This window comes from Somniosus microcephalus, chromosome 7, assembly GCF_052327205.1.
Source record: "Somniosus microcephalus isolate GS21.2 chromosome 7, FLI_Smic_1.0, whole genome shotgun sequence".
NCBI lineage: Eukaryota > Metazoa > Chordata > Chondrichthyes > Squaliformes > Somniosidae > Somniosus > Somniosus microcephalus.
This window is the reverse complement of record NC_140993.1, coordinates 254407501-254431753: the sequence shown is the minus strand read 5'-3', so window position 1 is coordinate 254431753 and position 24253 is coordinate 254407501. Positions and strand designations below refer to the sequence as shown.

Genomic DNA, 24253 nt, shown 5'->3' with positions numbered 1-24253 from the left:
ATAGCATCTTGGGGGAAATGCTGATGACGCGATGCTCTTTGCCATTGAGGGTTAGGAAATGGATCTGTGCTCCTGGTTGTTCCCATGGCATGTTTCCCAATTTTGTGCATGTCATTGAGAAGGTGTGGTTGGCTTTCGTTGCGCATCAAGCGGAAGCATGACCCTGGCACATACTTGCGCATTTCCCTGTAGCGAGCCCGAGAAAACCAGATTGCGTAGGATCAGGTCTCTTGACCATTCCTTAGATTGGGAAGCGAGACGCTGGAAACCCTAGAGAGGGATGATGAACGGAACTGGGGAGTTGCAAGTTTATTTTAATGCTTGGACTTGCAGTCTTCTCATAAGTGTACAACCCCCAATAGACACTTTGGGGGGGGAGGGGGGGGAAGAGAGAGGGATGTTTGTGGTTCGTGTCACTGCTTTAGATCAAGCTGTTTGCAGTTAAAGTAGAATGTAACTGATCCGCTACAGTGGACAAAATATCTTGAATGACTCATCTTTTTATGCTGCGTATAGAGAAAGTGAAGTTGTTTATAGAATCACAGAATCTCACAGCACAGAAGGAGGCCATTCAGCCCATCGTGGCTGTGCCGGCTCTTTGAAAGATCTATCTAGTCCCACTCCCCCGCTCTTTCCGCATAGCCCAGCAAGTATTTATCCCATTCCCTTTTTGAAAGTTACTATTGAATCTGCTTCCACCGCCCTTTCAGGCAGTGCATTCCAGATCGCACCCCTCACCTCTGGCACTTTAGCCAATTACCTTCAATCTATTACGATAGCAAAATACTGCAGATGCTGGAAATCCGAAATGACAACAGAAAATGCTGGAAAAAAACTCAGCAGGTCAGGCAACATCCGTGGTGAGAAATTAGAGTTGACGTTTCGGGTCGAAACCCTTCTTCAAAACTGGAAAGAAAAGAAAATAGATCGAAGGCAGTGCTGCGATCGGACAAAAGAACTAAAAGAGACAATAAAAGGTATTCGAAGCCAGACGAGATGGTAATAGGCCCGTGGAGACACAAGACAGCTGAGATTAGGTGTGAAGTGTACTGGCAGGGTAGGAGACAGCTGCCATGTGGGAGAGAGAAAAAAAAGGAAAGGGGGAGGGGTGGGGAAGGAGGACCCAAAACAAAGGGGTGGAAAAAATTATAAGTAAAAAAGTAATAGGGGCCGAGGTTATGATCTGAAATTGTTGAACTCGATATTGAGTCCGGAAGGCTGCAGAGTGCCTAATCAGAAGATGAGGTGTTGCCTGACCTGCTGAGTTTTTTCCAGCATTTTCTGTTATTTTACCTTCAATCTATGTCCTCTGGTCCTCGAGGTGACTTTAATTTGTGTCTTTGTCACCTTCAGGTTCAAACTTAACCTCTGCAGTATTGCCTTTGCTGAAGAATGTGAGTGTGGGAAAGTGTTTGACTAATATGTATTCAGCCACTGTGTTGTAGGGATGTTTATTAGCTGTAGTGAAATTTGAAGTACAAATATAACATTAAAGTGAACAGCCATCATTTAAGAATTACTATTAGAACACCCAACACTTCAAGTTGCATTTATAGCGCCGTGTGGCACTGAATGCAGCCCCACCTCCAGGGGCTGTGCTGTAAATACAGCGGAGTGTCTATTGACACCACTGTGTCAGCCAATGAGTGGGAGGGGGGGACTTACGACAGGACTCACAGCCAACGGTCGATCTTACAGCAAAACAAACAGCATTTATTTACAGAGTCTATTTTAAAAAGAGACTCTACCAACTCCAGCAAACTGAACTCGTGACCGAAACTGCAGCAACTTCCCCCGATTTTAAAAATGTTGTGATTTCTCCAGCAAAATGCAGTGAGCGGAGGGTAGTTCCATAATAAAAAATTGTGTGTAAAATCAATGGCGGTCACTTACAGCAGTGTGGGGTCCAGGCGTGGTTGACGGGGGGCGGGGGGGGGGAATTACACAATCATCTCCACTCTAGCCAGGACTTGTGTGGTGTCACCATATGCAGCTGTAATATAAACCAGGTGCGCTCGCCCCTCTGGTGAGATGGAGAACTGGCCTCCGAGGTGTTTCCCCGAACCTCCAGAGAAGAAAAGCAGCTGACAGGAAATGTGAATGCCTCGGGGCAAGTGTTCTTCTGTCTGGGAAGTTTTTTTTTCATTCCTGGCTTGTTCTTCCAATAACGGAAGGTCTAAGCCAGAAAACTAAAGCAACGACTGTGACTTAGAGAGCTCTGGTTACATTGGCTACTGAATTCCTGCTAGGACATATAACATAGGAACAGGAGTAGGCCATTCAGCCCCTGGAGCCTGTTCTGCCATTCAATTAGATCATGTTTGATCTGTATCTTAACTCCGTCTACCTGCTTTTTAAAAATTCGTTCCTGGGATATGGGCGTCGCTGGCAAGGCCAGCATTTATTGCCCATCTCTAATTGCCCTTGAGAAGGTGGTGGTGAGCCGCCTTCTTGAACCGCTGCAGTCCGTGTGGTGAAGGTACTCCCACAGTGCTGTTAGGGAGGGAGTTCCAGGATTGTGACCCAGCGACGATGAAGGAACGTCGATATACTTGCAAGTTTGGAGGGGAACTTGGCGGTGGTGGTGTTCCCATGCGCCTGCTGCCGTTGTCCTTCTAGGTGGAAGAGGTCGCGGGTTTGGGAGGTGCTGTCAAAGAAGCCTTGGTGCGTTGCTGCAGTGCATCTTGTAGATGGTACACACTGCAGCCACGGTGCACCGGTGATGGAGGGAGTAAATGTTTAAGGTGGTGGATGGGGTGCCAATCAAATGGGCTGCTTTGTCCTGGATGGTGTCGAGCTTCTTGAGTGTTGTTGGAGCTGCACTCATCCAAGCAAGTGGAGAGTATTCCATCACACTCCTGACTTGTGCCTTGTAGATGGTGGAAAGGCTTTGGGGAGTCAGGAGGTGAGAAACTTGCTGCAGAATACCCAGCCTCTGACCTGCTCTTGTAGCCACAGTATTTATGTGGCTGGTCCAGTTAAGTTTCTGGTCAATGGTGACCCCCCCCAGGATGTTGATGGTGGGGGATTCGGCAATGGTAATGTCATTGAATGTCAAGGGGCAGTGGTTAGATTTCTCTTGTTGGAGATGGTCATTGCCTGGCACTTGTGTGGCGCGAATGTTTCTTGACATTTACCAGCTTTGGCTCCGTATCCCTTGATACCAATGTTCCCGTTGAGCTGCGTGGCCGCACAGCAGTCTGGAGATCCCGCGCAGGCCGCTCGCCGGCTTTTAAATGGCAAAAACTGCTCGTGCGCGATAGTTTGAAGGGACCACGCCACCCAGTAAAGTGGCCGCGCATCTAAAAAATTAGCGGGTACGTTGCTTGATGCCCTTATTTAACAAAAATCTATCAATCTCAGTCGTAGTTGTATTTATAAAAAAAAAAGAATATCCTTTGTGTACCTGCTAATTTTTCTCCATTTATTTTGTGCAGAGGTGTACTGGTACGGCTTGAAGGATGCAGTCACCCTATCGTTATGAAAGGCCTCTGTGCAGCATGTGGCCAAGACTTGACGCAGTAAGTCCTTTTAGTTCTTTTTGCTTATTCACCTTTATTTTAATATGTACAGTGGTATCCGAATGTGCAGTTTTCAGATTAACCTTTCCCATCTTGTGATTCAGAATGATCTTGCTCAGATAATCGACTTAATCAATTCATCAAAAATGGTTTCCTTTCAACATTTCTTAAAGTTGTCACCACGCTGTCTTTAGAAGGAAAAACCAAGTGGCATAATCCCCAGGTTGCTCTCGAGCATCTCCTAGTGCATTCAAAGCAACATTGGCAGATCACAGAGGGAGGTGTGGGTCCCGGGGCAAAGAGAGCAAAGCAACTATGATAAAAGGGTCTGAAAATAGGTAAAGGTGGAAAATGATTGTTCCATTTTCCCTCAGAGTATGTTTCTTTTTAAAAATAAATAAATAAATAAATCCCATTTGAAAGAGTTCCGAAATAATCTCCTCCATCAAAAATGCCCACATTCATGCCACAAAAACTTTGATTAAAAACCCTGTGCGTGTGAATGTGTGTCATTGTCTTTGTAATTCAGTGTGTCTGTAATATTGTAGTGAGCATTGCTGATTTCAGGAATTCACACTAACTGGCAAGCCTGACAATATTTGGATGAAAATCTGCTTTAATTTTAAAAAAATGACTAGGAAGGATTTTTAAAAGCAAATAAAAGTTGAAAAAAACCAAGACACCAATTCATCAGGAGGTGCCGAGGACGGTCTGTTGGACACCTCCATCTGAGAGTATTATTACCACTGCTCTGAAATGCCTGGCCTCTGGTTCAACATTTACCTGTTCCTAGGCACTCGGTGGAGCGGGGTTCCTAGGCACTCTGTGGAGCGGGGTCCCTGGGCACTCTGTGGAGCGGGGTCCCTGGGCACTCTGTGGAGCGGGGTCCCTGGGCACTCTGTGGAGCGGGGTCCCTGGGCACTCTGTGGAGCGGGGTCCCTGGGCACTCTGTGGAGCGGGGTCCCTGGGCACTCTGTGGAGCGGGGTCCCTGGGCACTCTGTGGAGCGGGGTCCCTGGGCACTCTGTGGAGCGGGGTCCCTGGGCACTCTGTGGAGCGGGGTCCCTGGGCACTCTGTGGAGCGGGGTCCCTGGGCACTCTGTGGAGCGGGGTCCCTGGGCACTCTGTGGAGCGGGGTCCCTGGGCACTCTGTGGAGCGGGGTCCCTGGGCACTCTGTGGAGCGGGGTCCCTGGGCACTCTGTGGAGCGGGGTCCCTGGGCACTCTGTGGAGCGGGGTCCCTGGGCACTCTGTGGAGCGGGGTCCCTGGGCACTCTGTGGAGCGGGGTCCCTGGGCACTCTGTGGAGCGGGGTCCCTGGGCACTCTGTGGAGCGGGGTCCCTGGGCACTCTGTGGAGCGGGGTCCCTGGGCACTCTGTGGAGCGGGGTCCCTGGGCACTCTGTGGAGCGGGGTCCCTGGGCACTCTGTGGAGCGGGGTCCCTGGGCACTCTGTGGAGCGGGGTCCCTGGGCACTCTGTGGAGCGGGGTCCCTGGGCACTCTGTGGAGCGGGGTCCCTGGGCACTCTGTGGAGCGGGGTCCCTGGGCACTCTGTGGAGCGGGGTCCCTGGGCACTCTGTGGAGCGGGGTCCCTGGGCACTCTGTGGAGCGGGGTCCCTGGGCACTCTGTGGAGCGGGGTCCCTGGGCACTCTGTGGAGCGGGGTCCCTGGGCACTCTGTGGAGCGGGGTCCCTGGGCACTCTGTGGAGCGGGGTCCCTGGGCACTCTGTGGAGCGGGGTCCCTGGGCACTCTGTGGAGCGGGGTCCCTGGGCACTCTGTGGAGCGGGGTCCCTGGGCACTCTGTGGAGCGGGGTCCCTGGGCACTCGGTGGAGCGGGGTCCCTGGGCACTCGGTGGAGCGGGGTCCCTGGGCACTCGGTGGAGCGGGGTCCCTGGGCACTCGGTGGAGCGGGGTCCCTGGGCACGCGGTGGAGCGGGGTCCCTGGGCACGCGGTGGAGCGGGGTCCCTGGGCACGCGGTGGAGCGGGGTCCCTGGGCACGCGGTGGAGCGGGGTCCCTGGGCACGCGGTGGAGCGGGGTCCCTGGGCACGCGGTGGAGCGGGGTCCCTGGGCACGCGGTGGAGCGGGGTCCCTGGGCACGCGGTGGAGCGGGGTTCCTGGGCACGCGGTGGAGCGGGGTTCCTGGGCACGCGGTGGAGCGGGGCATTCAACTTGTGTTGCACCGCTCTGTGGCACTGTGCACAGCAACTCTGCGTTTTCTGCTGGCTACCATTGTTCCAGCATTCTCAATGGTCAGACGCTACCAGATAGACTTTATTGAAGAAGGCACTAAACTTGGGAAAGAATGGCTGCGCTTAGTTAGCCCAGGATGTTTTACATTTGTATTGATAGGTGGTCTTCTTAGGCAGTCCCTCGGAACCGAGGTTGACTTGCTTCCACATTAAAAATTAGTTCTCGGGTGACTGATGAGTCCAATGCGGGACCGACAGTCTCTGTCACAGGTGGGGCAGACGGTGGTTGAAGGGGTGGGTGGGTGGGGTGCTTGGGTTGACGTGCGCTCCTTCCGCTGTTTGCGCTTGGCTTCCGCTTGCTCCCGGCGAAGAGACTCGAGGTGTTCGGCGCCTTCCCGGATGTGTCTCCTCCACTTTGTGCGGTCTTGGGCCAGGGATTCCCAGGTGTCGGTGGGGAATGTTGCACTTTTTCAAGGAGGCTTTGAGGGTGTCTTTGAAGCGTTTCCTCTGCCCACCTGGGGCTTTCTTGCCATGCCGGAGCTCCGAGTAGAGCGCTTGTTTTGGGAGTCCCGTATCGAGCATGCGGAGGATGTGACCCGTCCATCGGAGCTGATCGAGCGTGGTCAAAGCTTCGATGCTGGGGATGTTGGCCTGAGCAAGAACACTGACGTTGGTGCGCCTATCCTGCCAATGGATTTGCAGGATCTTGCGGAGGCAGCGTTGGTATATAATGTCGGTACATAATTCTTTACTCCTGTTATCGTTTCCTCTTCATTGTGCAGCTGTTTACATCCACAAACCCCCTCACATCTGTCTGCTGCAATTCCCAAGCTGCGTCTACTACCACCCACACTAAGACTTACATATACTGCAGCTGTTGGGAACAGGGTGGGATTGTGCCATATTTCTAGTTAGGGTTGGAGAAAAGAAGCAAATCTTAATTTTTCTGGCCTTGATATTGGTGCTTCTAGTTTAAAATTGGGAGCCACTGTAACTATTTGAATTTTTGCAGAAGCATATTAAACATATGGGCACTTTAAGTATCCAGGTATAACGCGGTGGTCTGATTAAAATGGTGATGAGGGTGGCATTCAATAGTGCGAATTCAGTCTGTACCATGAATAGAGATTGGGTGACTTCAGCATTTCATCTGGAAAGAAATATATGGATCAGCTTTGTGAGTTAAAATTGGAGCTCTGCTGGCTCAGTGGAAAAATGCACTCTTTGGTGTGGTACGGGCAGTATACTGCAAGGAAGCTCATTTGGGTTGTGATCCCTTGTGATCTACAGCTGGCCTTCATGTCCCTGGGCTAGAGAAGGAGAGATGAGCAATGGGATCCTTCTGATCGCTGTCTAGTGATACCTGCTGCGCGTATCTGTACAACCTGCTGTTGTTCACAGTTTACATTAACGATTTGGACTCGAGAATTGGAAGTACAATTTCTAAATTTGTGGACGACACCAAATTGGGGAGGCTGCAGTCAATACAAAGGAAGAATGTGACCAAGTACAAGAAGACATTAATAAACTTGTAGAATGGGTGTGTAATTGGCAAATTAATTTCAATATAGGTAAGTGTGAGGTGGTGCAATTTGGTAGGAAGAATAAGGCCATATACTGCTTGGATAATAAGAGTCTAAATGGGGTAGAGGAGCAAAGGGATCTAGGGGTACAGATACACAAATCACTAAAAGTAGCGATGCAGGTTAATCATAGAATGGTTACAGCACGGAAGAAGGCCATTCGGCTTGTCGAGCCCATGCCGGCTCTCTGCAGGAGCACTTTAACTAGTCCCTTTCCCCGTAGCCCTGCAAGTTTTTTCCCTTCAGGTACTTGGCAACTCCCTTTTGAAAGCCATGATTGAGTCTGCCTCCACCACCCTTTCAGGCAGTGCATTCTAGATCCTAACCACTCGCTGAGTAATAAAGTTTTTCCTCATGTCACCTTTGGTTCTGCCGATTACCTTAAATGTGTGTCCTTTAGTTCTCGACCATTCTGCCAATGGGAACAGTTTCTCTCTATCTACTCTGACCAGACCCCTCATGATTTTGAACAGCTCTATCAAATCTCCTCCCAACCTTCTCTGTTCTAAGGAGAACAACCCCAGCTTCTCCAGTCTTTCAACGTAACTGAAGTCCCTCATCCCTGGAATCATTCACGTAAATCTTTTCTGCACCCTTTCTAAGGCCTTCACATCCCTCCTAAAGTGTGGTGCCCAGAATTGGACACAATACTCCAGTTGAGGCTGAACCACTGTTTTATATAGGTTCATCATAACTTCTACGCTTTTGTACTCTATGCCACTATTTATGAAGCCCAGGATCCCTTATGCTTTTTTAACTATTTTCTCAACCTGCCCTGCCACCTTCAACGATTTGCACACATATACCCCTAGGTCTCTCTGTTCATGCACCCCCTTTAGAATTGTACCCTTTAGTTTATATTTCCTCTCTTCATTCTTTCTACCAAAATGTATCACGTCGCACTTTTCTGCATTAAATTTCATCTGCCACATGCCCGCCCATTCCACCAGCTTGCTTATGTCCTCTTGAAGTCTATCACTATCCTCCTCACTGTTCAGTATACTTCCAAGTTTTGTGTCATCTGCAAATTTTGAAATTGTGCCCTGTACACCCACATTCAAGTCATTAATATATATCAAGAAAAGCAGTGTGTTGAGTCTGTGTGTCCCAGTTATGCGTATGATCAATCACTGGACACAGACAACAAGAATAACTTTTAACAGGTCTTTACTATTCGGAGGTCAGGGCTGAACTGCCCAGCAAATCCCTACACAACACTTATATACCGGTGTGGTCACCACCGGTATTACAGTATACAGCAGCCAAGAGAAAGTAGTACATCTCTTAAGGTAGTTCTCTTAAGGTGGAACAGGTTACACACACCACAATCCTCCCTTTTTAGCTTAACAGTTATATCCCCATTTAACATAACATAATATATATATATATATATATATACAACTTCATGCAAAACAGTTCAAAGATTCAGTCTCTGAGGAGGCCTCCTGATTCGAGTTGGATAACGCCTTTCAGGGGTCTCTGATTCTCGTTGCTGGGGTGACTCATCTAGTTGGTCTCTTATGGATTGGACATCATCATCAGGTACATTCACTTCTGAGGTAGATGCTTCAGGTTCACTAACTTCTTCCACGGTTGTCTCTGCCGTAACCATGGGTTGGACCCTTGTTCTCGATTCTACCAGTTGGTCGGCATGACGCCGTATTACATTTTCACCCAATATCTACCGTGTACATCAGGGGTCCTTGTCTGGCCCGAATTGTTCCAGATTGCCATTTCTCGTTTTTATAGTCCCGGGCTAACACTGGTTGTCCTATTTCGAAACTCCAAGTGGTCTTGTTATTTATATGCTGGAACTGTTTGTTTTCAACTTCCCTCCGCACATTTGGTTTTAACAAGTCCAACCTGGACCGCAACCTCCTGTTATAGAACATCATGGCAGGACTTTGGTTTGTCACTGCATGAGTGGCGTTTCGATATGCCAGTAGGAATTTGTCCACCTTGTGTTGTAGTGGAATCTGATCTTCGCTCATGGCCTTTACTGCTTTTTTGAACGTTTGTACAAATCTCTCGGCCAACCCGTTTGTAGCCGGATGATATGGGGCAGAGGTATAATGTTTCACCCCATTCTTCTTCATGAATTTCTGGAATTCTTCTGACACGAACTGCGGTCCGTTGTCTGAACATATTTGTTCTGGCAATCCATTTCTTGCAAATATCGTTCTTAGCACCGCGATCGTCTTTTCCGAGGTAGTGGTAGTCATCTTAATCACTTCTGGCCATTTAAAATGTGCGTCCACCGCAATTAAAAACATGGAGTCCATGAAAGGACCAGCAAAGTCAATATGTACACGTTGCCATGGGGTTGAAGGCCATTCCCATGGATGCAGCGGTGCAATCGGAGGTGCATTTTGCACTTTTTGGCACCCCGAGCAGCTTTTCGTCAGATCCTCTATCTGTTGGTCGATACCCGGCCACCACACATAAGCCCTAGCAAGGCTTTTCATCTTGACTCCCCCCAGATGACCTTCATGCAGTTCCTTTAGAACTCTCTCTCTTAACTTAGGAGGAATAATCACCCTTGTTCCATACATCAATGTTCCTTGACAGACGGACAGCTGTTCTCGTCTTGCTGAGAATGCCGGTAACAGTGGATCACCATGTGCTGGCCATCCCTTCACTGTCACTTCGTAGACCCGGGACAGTGTCGGGTCGTTCCTGGTTTCTCTTTCAATACTTGCATTGGTGACTGGTAAACATTCGATGATGGTCGAGTGAAATAACTCAACAGGGTCAACCGTCGGTGCCTCCTCCTCTATAGGTAGTGGCAGGCGCGACAGCCCATCAGCATTACCATGCTGCTTTGTACCTTTGAATTCAATCTGATATTGATGTGCCCCTAGGAAAAGGGACCATCTCTGGAGTCTCTGTGCTGTCATCACCGAAACACCCTTCTTAGGGTTAAAAATGGATACCAACGGCTGGTGGTCTGTCAGAAGCGTAAACTTTTGGCCCTGCAGGTAATGATTAAACTTCTTTACTCCCCACACAAGGCTGAGAGCCTCCCTATCTATCTGAGCATAGTTGCGCTCAGCGGAGGTCAATGATCTGGATGCGAACGCGACTGGCCTCTCCAGGCCATTTGGCAACTTGTGTGAGAGTACTGCCCCAATACCATATGGAGAAGCATCACAAGCCAAACGAATAGGCAGCGTTGGGTTGAAGTGAGCCAACACTTCCTCTGAGGTGATCAATGCCTTGCTTTTGCGAAAGGCCCTCTTACAGTCCTCGCTCCACTTCCATGGTACTCCCTTCTGCAAAAGAGCGTTCAGCGGGTGCAGCACCGTGGATAAATTTGGCAGAAACTTATGGTAATAGTTAATCAACCCTAGGAACGACCTCAACTGGGATACATTATCCGGAGCGGGAGCCTTCACAACAGCTTCGATCTTGTCAGGAGACTTATGAAGCCCCTCCTGGCCAATGACATGACCACAGTACGAGATCCGCTTCTGAAAGAACTCTCATTTCTGGCGATTAACTCGAAGTCCATATTCTTTGAATCTGGTGAGCACCAGTTCCAAATTTGCAAGGTGTTCCTCGTCATCATCTCCTGTAATCAGAATATCGTCCAGGTAACATTGTGTGCCTGGAATTCCCTGTAATACCTGCTCCATGGCCCTCTGCCAAATTGCTGGAGCCGATGCCACTCCAAAAACCAGTCTATTATACCGGGACAAGCCTCTATGCGTGTTGATCGTGAGATACTGGCGTGACTCTTCCTCAACTTCCATCTGTAAGTACGCCTGCGCCAGGTCTATCTTGGTGAAGTGTTTCCCGCCAGACAACGAAGCGAAGATATCCTCAATCCGCGGAAGCGGATACTGCACCGTGTGAAGCACCGGATTAACAGTGATCTTGAAATCTCCACAGATGCGAACCTTCCCCGGTTCTCCCGGCTTGTTGCTCGATGAACGCTTCATGACGGGAACAATGGGCGTGGCCCACTCACTCCAGTCTACCTTAGACAGTACTCCTGAACGTTCTAGCCCTTCCAGCTCAGCTTCTACAGCAGGTCGTATCGCATAAGGTACTGGTCTGGCTTTGAAAAATTTCGGGTTTGCATGTTCTTCAACCTTGATATTTGCCGTAATTCCTCTCAGTGTTCCCAGTCCCTGTTGGAACACCTCTTTAGCATCGTCCAATATTCTGGACAATCGTTTAGGTTTGACATCTTTTTTACCGGAATCTACCATTAGTGCTTTTAAGGAATGCCAGTCCATATTTATTTTCCTAATCCACTCCCGTCCCAGTAATGGTGGACCTCCCTCAGGTAGCACATATAAGTCCATTCCTCGGCTTTCTTTGCCCTTGTGGACCACCTTTACCTCTATCTTCCCGATGGGGTATACTCTTTGCCCCGTGTATGTTTTCAATACAATCTCCGTATCCCGTAGGGGAATATGTGGGAATAACCTTTTGTAATCTTGCTTATTCATGACCGTCAATGCCGATCCAGTGTCCAATTCCATCTTCACTTGGACTCCTGCTATCTGAAGTGTGACCCAAATTGTTTGGAGGTCTGCTTCCTTACCAACATTGTGTACTCTTAGACTACCCAGTTCATTACTGCTGGAGTCTGAATCTGACTTCTGTTCGTTCGAACTGTTCTCTGTCACCTTGTGTACCTTTCTGTACTTTTCCTGCGGTGACTTTTTGTTGCTGGTCTTCTTTCCTGACCGGCATACTTTAGCAATGTGACCAAGCCTGCTACATTTTCTGCATTCCTGATGTTTGAACCAGCACTGGTTCTGATCGTGCGTTGTCTTTCCACAACGATAACATTTTACTGTACCCAAGACCATTTGATTGGTGCTGAGTTCCGGTGACCGTAGCTGCATTTCCGCCGTGCCTCTCGCTGCGGCTTTGTGCGATGCTGCAATAGTGACAGCTTTATCAAGCGTAAGATCATTCTCCTCAAGCAGTCGCTTTTGTGTTCCTTCTTTTAACAATCCACACACAAATTTATCTCTCAGCGCATCTGCTAGTCCTGTTCCAAACTGACAGTACTTTGATAGCTTACGCAGTTCAATTAAAAATTCAGCGTTGCTTTCGTCTTTCAGCTGCGTTCTTCTGTAAAATTTAAATCGTTCCGCTATCATCAGCGGCGTGGGGTTTAAATGATTTTTCAGGACAGTAACAATATTCGCGAAAGTCTGATCCGCCGGTTTATCTGGTGATAGAAGGTGCTTCAATAGCCCGTATGTCTTCGCACCCATTGAGCTTAATAAGGTTAGTGCTTTCTCATCATCTGGTACCTTATTTGCTTTACAATAAACTTCCATGCGTTCTACATACGTGGTCCAATCTTCGATATCGCTATCAAAGGTATTAATGTTCCCATGTTTAGGCATCCTTGCAAGTTAAAATTTTTTTTTTTCTTTTTCTCAAAATGGCGGCTTCCCGCGCTTGTCTTCTTCCCCCACCTACTAAAATGGCGGCTTCCTGCGCTTGGCGGTCTTTCCCACGCTCGTCTTCTTCCCCCGCCGACTACAATGGCGGATTCCCGCGTTTGCCTTCTTCCCCCGCTGGCTGCAATGGCGATTGCCTTGCTGCTGCCGTTCTCGCCTCCCCAGCGGTTCTCAATTCCCCGACGCTGCTTTGCCTCGCAGCCCCGCTTGCAGTCCGGTCCTTTACACCGGCTGCGTTTGAGTTCTCCGCGGCTCTCGTGCCTTAAGCTGCCCCAGTCGCTGCGCCTCTCGGCCTCGATTGCAGCCCGGCCCTTTTTACCGGCCGTGGTCGAGTTCTCCGCCCTTATTCCTCCGTTTTCCCTCCCCTACTCCACAGCCAACGCGGCCGACTTTCTGCTCGTGTCGCTGATCGGCTTACCCACCACCGTGGTAGAAGGGATGATCACTGTCTGTCGCTGATGGAGGGCTTCGTGGTCAGAATTTTTTTTCTTTTTAACCCGGGTTCTCGATGCCTCCCGTGCGATGGTGCTCAGCAGGATGATGAGGGCGGATGCCTCTTCTCGACGCCCGTTCTGAGGACGAAGCTGCCTTGGATGTAAAACTGCCGCAGGGTAAGATCGGACTCGTCGCCACTGTTGAGTCTGTGTGTCCCAGTTATGCGTATGATCAATCACTGGACACAGACAACAAGAATAACTTTTAACAGGTCTTTACTATTCGGAGGTCAGGGCTGAACTGCCCAGCAAATCCCTACACAACACTTATATACCGGTGTGGTCACCACCGGTATTACAGTATACAGCAGCCAAGAGAAAGTAGTACATCTCTTAAGGTAGTTCTCTTAAGGTGGAACAGGTTACATACACCACACAGTGGTCCTAGTACCGACCCCTGGGGAACACCACTGTATACCTTCCTCCAGTCCGAAAAACAACCGTTCACCACTGCTCTCTGTTTCCTGTCACTTAGCCAATTTCATATCCATGCTGCCACTCCCTTTTATTCCATGGGCTTCAACTTTGCTGGCAAGCCTATTATGTGGCTCTTTGTCGAACGCCTTTTGGAAATCTGTGTACACCACATCAACCGCATTGCCCTCATCAACCCTCTCTGTTACCTCATCAAAAAAACTCAGTCAAGTTGGTTAAACACGATTTGCCTTTAACAAATCCGTGCTGGCTTTCCTTACTTAATCCACACTTCTCCAAGTGACTGTTAATTTTGTCCCTGATTATTGTTTCTTAAAAGCTTCCCCACTAACAAGGTTAAACTGACTGGCCTGTAGTTGCTGGGTTTATCTTTACGCCCATTTTGAATTGCCTGCCTCTCTTCCGCGGCCATGTTCGTGCCCAGGTGGCCCTGGAGATGGAGCACGCGGTGTCCGCCGGCACGCTTGAGGCCTTCCGCAACCGGTGGGCGCCACGGGGACTGGAGTGCATCATCACCCTGGCCAACACAATTTTAATTTAATTTGTTGAGCTTTTAAAGTTTTATTAATTTACAGACTAATTGGTTAATCACCCAACAAAAAGAGAATACCCATTTTGAACAAGGGTGTAACATTTGCAATTCTCCAGTCCTCTGGCAGCACCCCCGTTTCTAAGGAGGATTGGAAGATTATAGCCAGTACCTCCGCAATTTCTTCCTTCACTTCCCTCAGCACCCTAGGATGCATCCCATCTGGTCCTGGTGACTTATCTACTTCAAGTACAGCCAGCCTTTCTGGCACCTCCTCTTTATCAATTTTTATCCCACCCAGTATCTCCTCTACCTCCTTCTTCACTATGTCTATGGCAGCATCTTCTTCCTTGGTGAAGACAGATGCCAAGTACTCATTTAGCACCTCAGCCATGCCCTCTGCCCCAATGCTAATTAAATAAAGCACACCAATCACTGGGGTTCATTTCTAAAAGGATGGAATTGAAAAGCAGGGAAGTTTTGTTAAACTTCTATAGAACCTTGGTTAGACCACACTTGGAGTACTGTGAACAGTTCTGGTCTCCATATTATAAAAAGGTTATAGAGGCACTGGAGGAGGTGCAAAAAAGGTTCACAAGGATACCTGAACTGAGCGGTTATAACCATCAGGAAAGACTGAACAGGCTGGGGCTGTTTACTCTAGAAAAGAGAAGGCTGAGGGGGTGACCTGATAGAGGTCTTTAAGTTAATGTTTCCACTTGTGGAGGAGACCAAAGCTAGAGGCCATAAAGTTAGTCACCAATAAATCCAACAGCGAGAAACCTCTGTATCCATAGAGTGGTGAGAATGTGAAACACGCTATCACAAGGAGTAGTTGAGGTGAATAGCACGGATGCATTTAAGGGGAGGCTAGATAAGCACCTGAGGGAGAAAGGAATAGAAGGATATGCTGATAGGATTAGATGAAGAGGGGTGGGAGGAGGCTCGTGTGGAACATAAGCACTGGCATGGATCAGGATTGTGCTTGGTTTGATACCCACTTCTCCCTCTCTCCTGGACTGTCAAATAACCTGCTGGTGATCACTGGATTCATAAACGAAGGGTAGGCAGTTGGGAAAAGTGCCGGAGAACTGCCAGTGCCTCTGGAGTCTCATCTCGACATGGACAGCCACAGAAGAAGATGGAGGAAATTGGGATGGAAAATATAGTTTATTCTTAATCTGATCCAAGACTATTTTGCACTTTTTATAGTGATTAATCCATTGTTCAAAATCTCCTTTTCCAGATTACAGAAGAAGAATGGGAAGCAAATGGTGCCCCTATCCACAGCAACTGTGTCTATGGTTCACAGTGTTCCAGAGCTGATGGTTAGCTCAGAAGTAAGTGCTTGCAGAATTAAGATCAGGTCTCTTCAGTTGTACAATTTTGTGTTCTGTCTCTGTCTCTGTCTTTCCCCCGCCCCCCCCCCCCCCCCTCCATCCAAAGAATGAGGTTTTCAATTAGTTAGCCTTCTTTAAGGGAATTTCCAGCTGGACAGATTTTTAGCTGATCTTTGTGAATCCAGTAGATGGTGCTGTAACCAGTACGTGGTACTTGTATCAGCAGATGGCGCTGTGCCTTGTTTATTGGACAGCGTTCAGGTTGTTCTAGTTGATACTTGTACATTCATATTTATTTGAATGTTTAGTTGTCCAAGTTACTTGTAAACAAAAATGTTTTCTTGCTTTTGCCGTTTTCCCTCAATATAATTTACGTTCGGTTGTATTTCCTTCTGTCCTTTTAAGAAGTAATTCTAGATATTCCACTGCATTTTTTCCCCCCAAGTATGTGGTTTATTTTTGTATCTTTCTTTGTATCCTTTTATGTGTCTGTTCTACAGAGTCATTCCTATTCCTGTTAAAAAGGAACATTTACTCTATTTTTCCCTGTTGGTATCCTTCAATGCTAAGGATGGGAGTTAATTTCACAGGGAAAACAGACAGGATTGGACATGCTGCGCAATGGCGCTTCTCCTGACAGCCAGTCACAATCAAGCTCACAGCGGTCGGTGACAAATTCATAGAGCAGACCGTGTCGCCTTTCTGATTGAAGCGGGAAATGTAGAACTGGCACAGGCATGATGGGCCGAATGGCCTCCTTTTGTGCTGTGCTGTAAGATTTTATATTTCTAAGAATGGGAAAAAAGTGGGTGCAAAGTGTTCATGATAACAGAACTGAGGGGTTATAACTATCAGGAAAGACTGAACCGGCTGAGGCTCATTTCTCTGGAAAAGGGAAGACTAAGAGGTGATCTGATAGAGGTCTTTAAAATTATGAAGGCGTTTGATAGGGTAGAAGTAGAGAAGATGTTTCCATTTTGGGGAAGTCCAAAACTAGGGGCCATCAATATAAGATAGTCACTAATAAATCCAATAAGGAATTCAGGAAAAATATTGTTACCCATAAAGTGGTGAGAATGTGGAACTCACTACCACAGGGAGTGGTTGAGGTGACTAGCATAGATGCCTTTAAGGGAAAGCTGGATAAGTACATGAGGGAGAAAGGAATAGAAGGATACGTTGATAGGGTGAGATGAAGTAAGTGGGAAGAGGCTCGTGTGGAGCATAAACACTGGCATAAACCTGTTGGGCCGAATGGCCTGTTTCCGTGCTGTAAAATTCTATGTACAGGAAACTTTCGATTTACCGGCACCCAAATAACCGGAAATCTCGGTTAACCGGCAAAATTCAGGAGTAGGTTCTGGTAAGTTTTACTTCATATTAGTGGCCGTTCCTCGATCTGTGGCTGTGCAATCGGGGTTCCTGCACATGTTGCTAAGCAACAGGGACGCTTGGTCTGTGGCCGGGGTTCCTGCACATGTTGCTAAGCAACAGGGAAGCCTGGATTTGTTGCTGTGTACGGAGCTCTCGTACCTTTTAACTATACCTCTCTGTAATCCGGACTTTTTGATAAACCGGCACCCCGTCGGTACCGGATAAAAAAGAGTTTCCTGTACTGGTTATATTAATAGATCTAGATGATTTTTTTTAATTGCTTATTCTCGCATTCTTTTACCCCCTTTCCCCTACCACACAGCAAGCTGAACAGTTGGGTCGAGAGGATCAACAATGGTTACATAAAAACAGAAAATTAGTATTGATGGTGGATCTGGACCAGACTTTAATCCACACTACAGAGCAGCTTTGCCAAAAGATGTCCAACAAGGTGAGGTCTTGGTAATAATAACCTGTTGAAATTTGTAGTCAAACATTGAATATATATTCGTGCTCTTGACCTGTTGCTAAAACACGTCCCATTTTCTCTGACCATCGGTGAGAGATTCACCAAGAAATAAAAATATATTTTTTATATCTGTCTTTTTCTTGGTCTGCTATCTCTTGTTGATAATGATGGCGTTTGAATTTAACAGGCAGGACACTTTTTTTTAAGAACCTGCTGTCACTACCGACAGGCACAGGAATAACTTTGAAAACACAGATTTAAGGGTTGCAATCAGGTGTTCGGTAAACATAAAATCAAACCCAGAGGGAGTGATGGTAAGCCTGTGATCTAGACAATGGATTTCCTGGGGCAGTAACACCAGCGACTCTCACACACTACCAAGCTTCACAAGGGTAATTTAAAAAAAAACTACCTCTACCTCTTTCCTGCCCCCATCTCACTCTTCTAATCACCTCTTTGAATGTTACCCTTTCTCTTCTCCCTCTCGCCCTCCCAGCTCCCTCCCTTTTGGTGCCTGAGGTTTTTCATACTTGCTGCCCTTTCTGTTCCATTACTTGTTGCTTCCTCCTCTTGCTTTATCCTGTACTTCTGCAACACTGGTGGTAGCTCCAGTAATCCTGCCTTCAATTGTTGTTTCTCGCAGTATCCCCGATTGGCCTGGCAATTCAGCTAATCTAGATGGGTTTTTTTCCCTTGCTTCCTGTCCTAACTCTTGCACTCTCTTTATTTCCTTAGCACTGTTTTTTTTCTGAGCACTGTCTTGTATTTCCCTCTAGCATAATATCATGCAACAAATCACATTAGGTTTCAGCGCTTTTGGGGGGAAAATTCATTTTCGCCAGCAGGCAACTGCTGGAAACGGCCGCAACGCTAACCGAGTCAAATTGGTCTGGGGGGGGCACGGAGATAGATGGTGCAGCGCTCACCTTCCGTGCAGTTCCATCCTAGTGGCATTGCTGGAGGGATCCGGGACGAAGTTCCTGTCCCGGTTCAGTGTTGCAGCTTCCCACGGTCTCTGTGAGCGAAGCTGTGGTGCTCGCAAGGAATTGTGGGCAATGAAGAGGTCTGATCATTAAAGGGGCCATGCACACTGAAGCAATACAAGATTAAAATGCAGTGAACCAATACATTTTTCACCCCTTTCTGCCTTTAAAAAAAAAAAAAAAAAAAAAAAAATCAACATTTAAAAGAAGTTCCAAATGTGAATATTCAGCTGTTAAAGCTGAATTACCTTCCTAGCCTCAACAAATGGGGAAACTGCCTCAGCACTAACACAAATAGCTCAGCAACCCAGGGAAGGGGCACCGAGGGTCTCACATGCAGCACTCCAGCTTTGTGCAGGGGGTCAACACTGCAAGAGCGGCCCTCTACCCACAGGGGCCAGGAGGCCCTCCAGAAAGAACGATGTGGGAGCACATCACTAAGGCCGTCAATGCCAGCAGTGTCACCCCCACCACCTGGCTCCAGTGCCCAAAGAAGCTTCATGACCTCAGACCACTGGTCAAGATCAGTGAATGCATCTTCAAAAGCCGACTCCTACCAACTGCACCACTAGCCTCGCACACTGCTCAATGCACGACCCCCAATCACTCGCCTATCAACAATCTGCACCAATGACGAGGCACATCTCCCATTCCTAACCTCACCTCACCCCCTTGGAGGAGATGGTGCTGGCCGTTCTTGGCAGGGGCATGGTTGAGCCCTTGGCCAGCGGCGGGGCTGAAAGGATACAAGATGCAGGTATCCTCATAGGTTATCCTCCTGGCATGCACCTCTTGCTTTCCCGCCCGGCTGTCAGCACAAGTCCACCCTTGTGCCTTCCTCATTTCACACACCCAAGACATGCAGCCTGCCCAGTCAGTGGGTCAATAAGAAGAGATAGCCTGCCCAGCCAGTGGGACCGCAGGCAGAGGATTCCATCCCGGATATCCCAGCCGCAAAGGGGCTGTCTGGGATGCATCCTTCCATCTGATTCCTCCTCATAGGCCTCCTCCTCTTCTGCGCCTTCCTCGTCCCTCTACAAGCGATGCTGTAAATGTGAAATGACAGCATAAAATGCTGAAAATACTCAGTTGGTCAGGCAGCATGTCGACCTGAGACGTGAACTCTGTTTTTCTCTCCACGGATGTTGCGTGACCTGCTGAATATTCGCAGCATCTTTTGTCTTCTCAAAGGCCTTCATTTATCATCTGTCTGAGCCCTTGCACATGTCCAACAGCAGTCCCCACACACTTTAAAAAAAAAACTTCACATCTATTGCAGCAAGCCACTACTTCAGTAAAATAAAAAATAAAAAACCCAGTCCAAACCCCTAAATTCAAACTTACCTGAATGACGTGTCCCTTTTAAGAGCTGCAGACATCGCCACTGTCAGCCTGCTTGCACACCAGGTTAACCTGGCGTGCTTAGGATCCAGCGCTGGGGTCGAAGTTCATGTCGCTGAAGTTAAGTTAGCGTTGCACACCGATTGACGCCACCACGCCTCCATTTTTTTCCCAGGGCGCTGCCAGTTACCGGCAGCACAAAGGGTGAGAGCAATATGGCGGCCGCCGTGGGACCCGCCACCAGCTGGCGAAAGAGCAGTGGCTGCCATTTTATCGCCATTTCATGCCGCTACGGAGCGTCAGTAAGGAGATGAATTCCTAGCCCTCTGACTTTTTTCCCTTTTGCACTTGAAACTTCGACTTTTGATCGAAAGGTGACACCTGCTTGTGCCAGTGAAGGAACTGATATTTTAGTTTGCACGGAAAGCTACATATCCAATTCTTCCTCCTGGCGGATTAACTCTGGAGCTTAGCTCAAACGCACTTGCTGCTCTGCAGTACTTTATAAATTGCTGCCTGTCGCACCTGGCATTTTGATCACTCTGAACCGTGTCCAGTCAACGTTATCACTTCTTGTAATCTCCTTGTAAATCCACTGTTGGAGCTGTGAAGCATAGTTTAATGGAAAAGATGGATCAACCATTCTTGTCCTTCTCTGTATTATCTCCCCCCGCCCCCCCCCCCCCCCCCCCCCGCCGCCTCAGCAGCAGCTGCTCCTGGACACCGGCTAAAGCTATCTTTTGTGAATTTTCCTGCTTTTCTATCCTTTTTTTCCTGTCCTGATGGTACAATTACTTTGTTTTGCTAGAGAGAAAATGACCTTTTTTAATTCACTCTTCTCTTCCCACTCTAATTTGTCTGATCTTAGTCAAGAAATGTTCTCTACTAAGCCATTCTGTTCTACCATTTTAACGGACATAATTTAAAAAATCTCCTTGCTGTTCTATCGGATTCTCTGCTCTCTAAGCTCAATAATCTCAGCACGGTGGCATAGTGGTTAGCACTGTTGCCTCACAGCGCCAGGGACCCGGGTTCGAATCCGGCCTTGGGTGACTGTCTGTGTGGAGTTTGCACATTCTCCCCGTGTTTGTGTGGGTTTCTTCCGGGTGCTCCGGTTTCCTCCCACAGTCCAAAGATGTGCGGGTTAGGTTGATTGGCTATGATAAATTGACCCTTAGTGTTAGGGGGATTAAATACGTGGGGTTACGGGGATAGGGTGGGATATGTGTTGGTGTAGGGGTTACGGGGATCGGGTGGGATATGTGTCGGTGCAGGCTCGATGGGCCGAAATGGCCTCTATCTGCACTGTGGGGTTTCTGTGATAAAGTCTCTTGCTCTGATGGCAACTGGCCCAATGTCCTCGAGATGTTTGCCATTGAACTTTGACTTCACTTCTGTCATTCTTAGTCCCAGTAGTTTCCTTCTGGCTTGGAAATTTACTTGTGTTTGTCCTCTTGTTGAGAGGTGATCCATCTTGTCCAAAAATAACTTTCTTGCTCTTACTTTGGTCATAGTAACGTTATTGCATTTATTGTTAATTCTCAAATTAGCCAACACCTTGAAAGTTTTGACCTAAACCGTAACTGCAAAAATGGTTTACAGTCTGGCCGTTCCACCGGTGGTGTTGTTCGTATTGTCCACCCCTTTAACTCTGCTGTCAAGCACTTTGGTGAATCATTTGTCATTTCTGTAGATATTTTTAAAGCACTTAACCCGTTTGGCATCATGCACTTCTAAGCAAGTTATCAAAACGGTCTTCACACCTAAAGTGTGTTCATGGCTATCTGGTCGTCTTGAAAATTGCACTCTGTGCTGTAGTTAGTGGTTTGTCCTCTAGCTCTTTTTCCATTTAACCCAGACTTCTGTCCTCATTCTCACTGTTCCTCCTTCTTATCTATGACCTCTACCATTCATGACATAACCCTATCCACTCTCTTGCTGATGATTCAACTCTGCATTCATTAACTTCTTTGGACTGCATGCCCTCTGTGCATTTGACCTTTATACCTCTCACAGTCTAATCAGTGCATCTTGATTTCCTTCTATGTAGCACTGAAAGTCTTTTCAATTCTTTTAATGACATAGACCGCTACCATCGGTCGGGTGGGATATGTGTCGGTGCAGGCTCGATGGGCCGAAATGGCCTCTATCTGCACTGTGGGGTTTCTGTGATTTCTGTGATCTGTGATCTCTTGCCTTCCATCCATCCATTTGTTGTTCATCAATCGACATTCTTGACCTCCTTGAATGGAAGTTCTCCATATCTATGTTTCCATGTGTGGGAGTCTCTACTAAACCTCTTTCGCCCTCATAGTCAGGATACAAGATAATACTTGTTGTTATTGTGATTCCTTGCCTATCTTTAGCCCCCAACCTATCTACTGTTGCCACCTTTTTGTTCTTAAAATTAATATTGCTATGATCTTCCTCCTAAGATCCAAATACACTGTACTATGTGCTCTTCCTACTCCTTCCTCTGTTGAAATCAAGACCCATTGCACAATGTCTTACTCTAACTCCCCTTTCTCAGGAAGTCCCAGCGCCCTCAGTTTTTTCCCTTTGCCTGCAATCTACAAGCTTCTGAACCCCCAAGCTCAGCCTCCGCTCACACTGCATCTGCAGTTCCTTCATCGTGTCTTCTGTTACTCCTTTCAACTTTGGTGCCTTCATCGCTCCATAACTGATGGCTCTGCCTTCAGCTGGCTAGGCCCCATAGCTCTGGAATTCCCTCCCTAAACCGCTCTGCCTCTCCTCCTTTAAAACGCTCCTTATAAAAGCTTTTGGCCACCCGCCCTCGTAGCTCCTTGTGTGGCTCGGTGTCAAATGTTTTTTTCGATGACACTCCTGTGACGTGCCTTGGGACGCTTTACTATGCTAAAGGCGCTATATAAATGCAAGTTGTTGTTGCCTTGCACTGTTGGGCCTTCAATTTGGTATCGGTTTAAAAAAAAACAGGTAAAAGCCCCTTCAGCTGTGCTGTTCTGAAGTTGAAGTCCTCGGAAGCTCTCCATGAGCGTTGCAATGTTTGTGTACTATACATGATTGTAGGCTGGATAGTACTGACGTTTCATGGCTAGTAATAATCAGTTTCATGGTATAAGTGACCAGTAATTCACTGGCTATAATTTATGTACACTCTGAAAATAAATGGTAGTCTTGTCAGGTTTTTTTTGGAAATTAATTGTGCAAATTTTTCTTGTCTCTTTTTTAAAATCACCTGCAGGGAATATTCCATTTCCAACTGGGGCGGGGAGAGCCAATGCTACACACTCGACTACGACCTCACTGTAAAGAGTTCCTTGAAAAAATAGCAAAACTCTACGAGCTACACGTGTTCACCTTTGGCAGTAGGCTATATGCGCACACAATTGCAGGTAGGCAGTATGAAGATGGCAGTGGCGAGTTTCATTAACTTGTAGAAATGTTTTCAAAATTTGGGAGACCTACTGATTATTACTCTGTGTGGGTGCATCTTAAACCATTCCAGGGATTTGTGTTTTATAAAGTTTGTATGTACATGCAGAATAGTTCATTGAATGGGGCAGGAGTCTACGGAGGGGATGCCATCTTTCTGCTTGGACCATGCATGCTAAAAAAAACGGTTTGTTTGTGGTGGAACACTATGGCTGTTCACCTTGTTGCTTAAAGAACTTTAGTTCTCTTCTAAGGGCAATTGTGAACCATATTGTGACAGTTCTCTTGACTAGAAGGTGCAATAAATCTGGTGTACATGTGGCACCAAGACTGCATATGCAATTCAGAACTTACTGCGAATGTAGTGGGACGGGGATGTCTAAGATATGGTCGGAATCCAGAACGCAAACTCCTTTGACCGAGCCCTTGGTTCCTTTCCTCTTTGCGATTGAGCGCAATGCTACTAGTAACATGCCGAATAACAACGGGACGTTGCTAAGAATGGCCCAGAATTTGTGACCCTTTTTATATTGGATAACCTGGAGTTTGTAATGGTCTACTCCGACAGGTGTGTTGATTTCAGTGCTACTGGCCCAACACCCACCCCCCCCCGTAACAGGATCCTGCTTGTGATTGAGTGTTGCCGAGGTATGCTACCTGCTGCAGGCCCACAGATAATGCAGGGTTGCAAATGCGCTGGGTGGGTTCTGTCCTTTTTCAATCAGCAGTGTCCAAGATGGATTAATCCACTCCTTCTGTACATACCTCTGCCTCTGCCTCAGTGGCTTTTCTTCCATTGTTTGGAGTCCACAGACATTGCAAATATGTTGAGCAGAATAAGTGATGCACCTGTTATTCTTCTAGATTGTTGGTAGCCTCCTACTGTATGGTTGACTCTGTGCATTAGGCTGAATGACCATATCCCAGGATCGGGCAGACGTAAGCTTTGTACAGACTGAGGAAAGATCTGGAGTTGACTCCGTGCTTCTTTCCACAGAGGACACGCAATTGGCCCAGCATGATTTCATCAACGTGCTATATCCAAGCCACATTTCTCTGTAGAGTTATGCTCAGGAACTTCGCTCTGCTGGCCTTGATTGGTTTTGACAGTAGCTTTAATCCTTTTGCTTATGCTTGCTTCTTTTGGAGAGT

General features: G+C 47.5%; 1 protein-coding gene across 3 annotated transcripts in view; it reads left to right on the top strand.

Annotated features, from left to right (window-relative positions):
- ctdp1 (CTD (carboxy-terminal domain, RNA polymerase II, polypeptide A) phosphatase, subunit 1) overlaps positions 1–24253 on the top strand; it is a 352671-nt gene that overhangs the window by 19446 nt on the left and 308972 nt on the right. For all 3 annotated transcript variants that reach the window (XM_085993625.1, XM_085993627.1, XM_085993626.1), the window contains exons 3-6: positions 3438–3521; positions 15427–15520; positions 17217–17345; positions 22911–23061. In XM_085993625.1, the coding sequence (XP_085849751.1) occupies positions 3438–3521; positions 15427–15520; positions 17217–17345; positions 22911–23061 (458 nt within the window). The remainder of the gene's footprint in view (positions 1–3437; positions 3522–15426; positions 15521–17216; positions 17346–22910; positions 23062–24253) is intronic.